General features: G+C 47.4%; 1 protein-coding gene across 3 annotated transcripts in view; it reads left to right on the forward strand.

Moving 5' to 3' along the window:
* pkn1b (protein kinase N1b) overlaps positions 1 to 2,500 on the forward strand; it is a 45,371-nt gene that overhangs the window by 36,040 nt on the left and 6,831 nt on the right. For all 3 annotated transcript variants that reach the window (XM_077010176.1, XM_077010177.1, XM_077010178.1), the window contains 3 exons: positions 1 to 26; positions 778 to 850; positions 1,013 to 1,104. The exon at positions 1 to 26 is cut by the window's left edge and continues 57 nt beyond it. In XM_077010176.1, coding sequence (XP_076866291.1) covers positions 1 to 26; positions 778 to 850; positions 1,013 to 1,104 — 191 coding nt within the window. The remainder of the gene's footprint in view (positions 27 to 777; positions 851 to 1,012; positions 1,105 to 2,500) is intronic.

Below are 2,500 nucleotides of genomic sequence, written 5' to 3' on the forward strand. Positions count from 1 at the left end.
CTCAGTTCCCACAATTCCCAGCGAAGGTATTCTTCCTGACACACACTCACACTCACACACACACACACACACACACACACACACACACACACACACTCAGTCACACTCACACTCACACACATGTATTCTTCCTGCTGCAGTCAGTGTGGAGTTCTCTGGAGCAGGCCAGCACTCAGCGTGACACACACACACACACACACACACACACACACACACACACACACACACACACACATGCTCTCCCACACACATACAAACACACACACATGCTCCCAAACACACTCACACTCAAACGCAACATGCGGTTCCCACACACCCATGCCAAACGTGTGTTTTCAGGCCTGCTGTGTCAGTTGATGCCATATACACGTTGATGCTTCTCACACATTCACTACTCCTGCTGACACTGAGATGTAGAATATCACTCTCATTTCTTCCCCTAACAAAGGGTGTGTTATTCAGGACTGAACTGGGCAGGGTGTGTTACTCAGGACTGAACTGGGAAGGGTGTGTTATTCAGGACTGAACTGGGAAGGGTGTGTTATTCAGAACTGAACTGGGAAGGGTGTGTTATTCAGGACTGAACTGGGCAGGGTGTGTTATTCAGAACTGAACTGGGCAGGGTTCAGTTATTTAGGACTGGTGCCTGTTTATTACTGGTACCTGTTCTTGTGGTGGGCTTTTAGACAAACGATACACACAGACAATCTCTTTCTCGCTAACTAAGTGTTTTGATTTTGTGTGTATGTGTGTGTGTGTGTGTGTGTGTGTGTGTAGACAGAGTAAAGGTTCCATCTGTCTACAGGATTTTCGTCTTATTGCTGTGTTGGGCAGAGGGCATTTTGGAAAGGTACGCACACACACACACACACACACACACACACACACACACACACTCCCTTACAGAGTGATGTAACTTCAAGTGTACAGACAAGTGTAAGTAACACACGTTGACCATGTTTGCCTCATCAGTGTGAACAGGTGTCTCACTCGTTGGGCCGGTGTGTTTCAGGTCTTGCTGTCGGAGTACAAGCGTTCTGGGAGTCTCTACGCCATCAAGGCCCTGAAGAAAGGAGACATCATAGCGCGAGATGAGGTTGAGAGGTAACGACCCCCTCACACTGGAGCTGGACTCCACACCTGCCACCTCACTTCACCTCACATCACTTCACCTCTCCTCCCCTCACCTCACTTCACCTCTCCTCACTTCACCTCACCTCACTTCACTTCACCTCTCCTCACTTCACTTCACCTCTCCTCACCTCACTTCACCTCTCCTCACATCACTTCACCTCTCCTCACCTCACTTCACCTCTCCTCACTTCACCTCACCTCACTTCACCTCTCCTCTCCTCACCTCACTTCATCTCTCCTCACCTCACCTCTCCTCACTTCATCTCTCCAGGGATCATGTGGCTCAGTTCACTCTTTCTCTAGATAGATAGATAGACAAGTAGTGTGCATGTGTGAGTGTGTGAGTGTGTGTATGTGTGCGTGTGTGAGTGTGTGAGTGTGTGAGTGTGTGCGTGTGTGAGTGAGTGAGTGAGTGAGAGAGAGAGAGAGAGAGAGAGAGAGAGAGAGAGAGAGAGGACCAGTGGCTCTGTCTCAGCTGAGTAAGGGTTCATTGTGACCAGGTGTGTGTTCATTGTGACCTGTTGTGTGTTCATTGTGACTAGTTGTGTGTTCATTGTGACTAGTTGTGTGTTCATTGTGACCTGTTGTGTGTTCATTGTGATCAGGTGTGTGTTCATTGTGACCAGGTGTGTGTTCATTGTGACCAGGTGTGTGTTCATTGTGATCTGTTGTGTGTTCATTGTGACCAGTTGTGTGTTCATTGTGACCAGGTGTGTGTTCGTTGTGACCAGGTGTGTGTTCGTTGTGACCAGGTATCTGTTCATTGTGACCAGGTGTCTGTTCATTGTGACTAGTTGTGTGTTCATTGTGATCTGTTGTGTGTTCATTGTGACCAGGTGTGTGTTCATTGTGACCTGTTGTGTGTTCATTGTGACCAGGTGTGTGTTCATTGTGATCTGTTGTGTGTTCATTGTGACCAGGTGTCTGTTCATTGTGACTAGTTGTGTGTTCATTGTGATCTGTTGTGTGTTCATTGTGACCAGGTGTGTGTTCATTGTGATCTGTTGTGTGTTTATTGTGACCAGGTGTGTGTTCATTGTGATCTGTTGTGTGTTCATTGTGACCAGTTGTGTGTTCATTGTGACCAGGTGTGTGTTCATTGTGATCTGTTGTGTGTTCATTGTGATCTGTTGTGTGTTCATTGTGACCAGGTGTGTGTTCATTGTGACCAGTTGTGTGTTCATTGTGATCTGTTGTGTGTTCATTGTGATCTGTTGTGTGTTCATTGTGACCAGGTGTGTGTTCGTTGTGACCAGGTGTGTGTTCGTTGTGACCAGGTGTGTGTTCATTGTGACCAGGTGTGTGTACATTGTGACCAGGTGTGTGTTCATTGTGACCAGGTGTGTGTTCGTTGTGACCAGGTGTG

This window comes from Brachyhypopomus gauderio, chromosome 6 (assembly GCF_052324685.1).
Source record: "Brachyhypopomus gauderio isolate BG-103 chromosome 6, BGAUD_0.2, whole genome shotgun sequence".
NCBI classification, from domain to species: domain Eukaryota; kingdom Metazoa; phylum Chordata; class Actinopteri; order Gymnotiformes; family Hypopomidae; genus Brachyhypopomus; species Brachyhypopomus gauderio.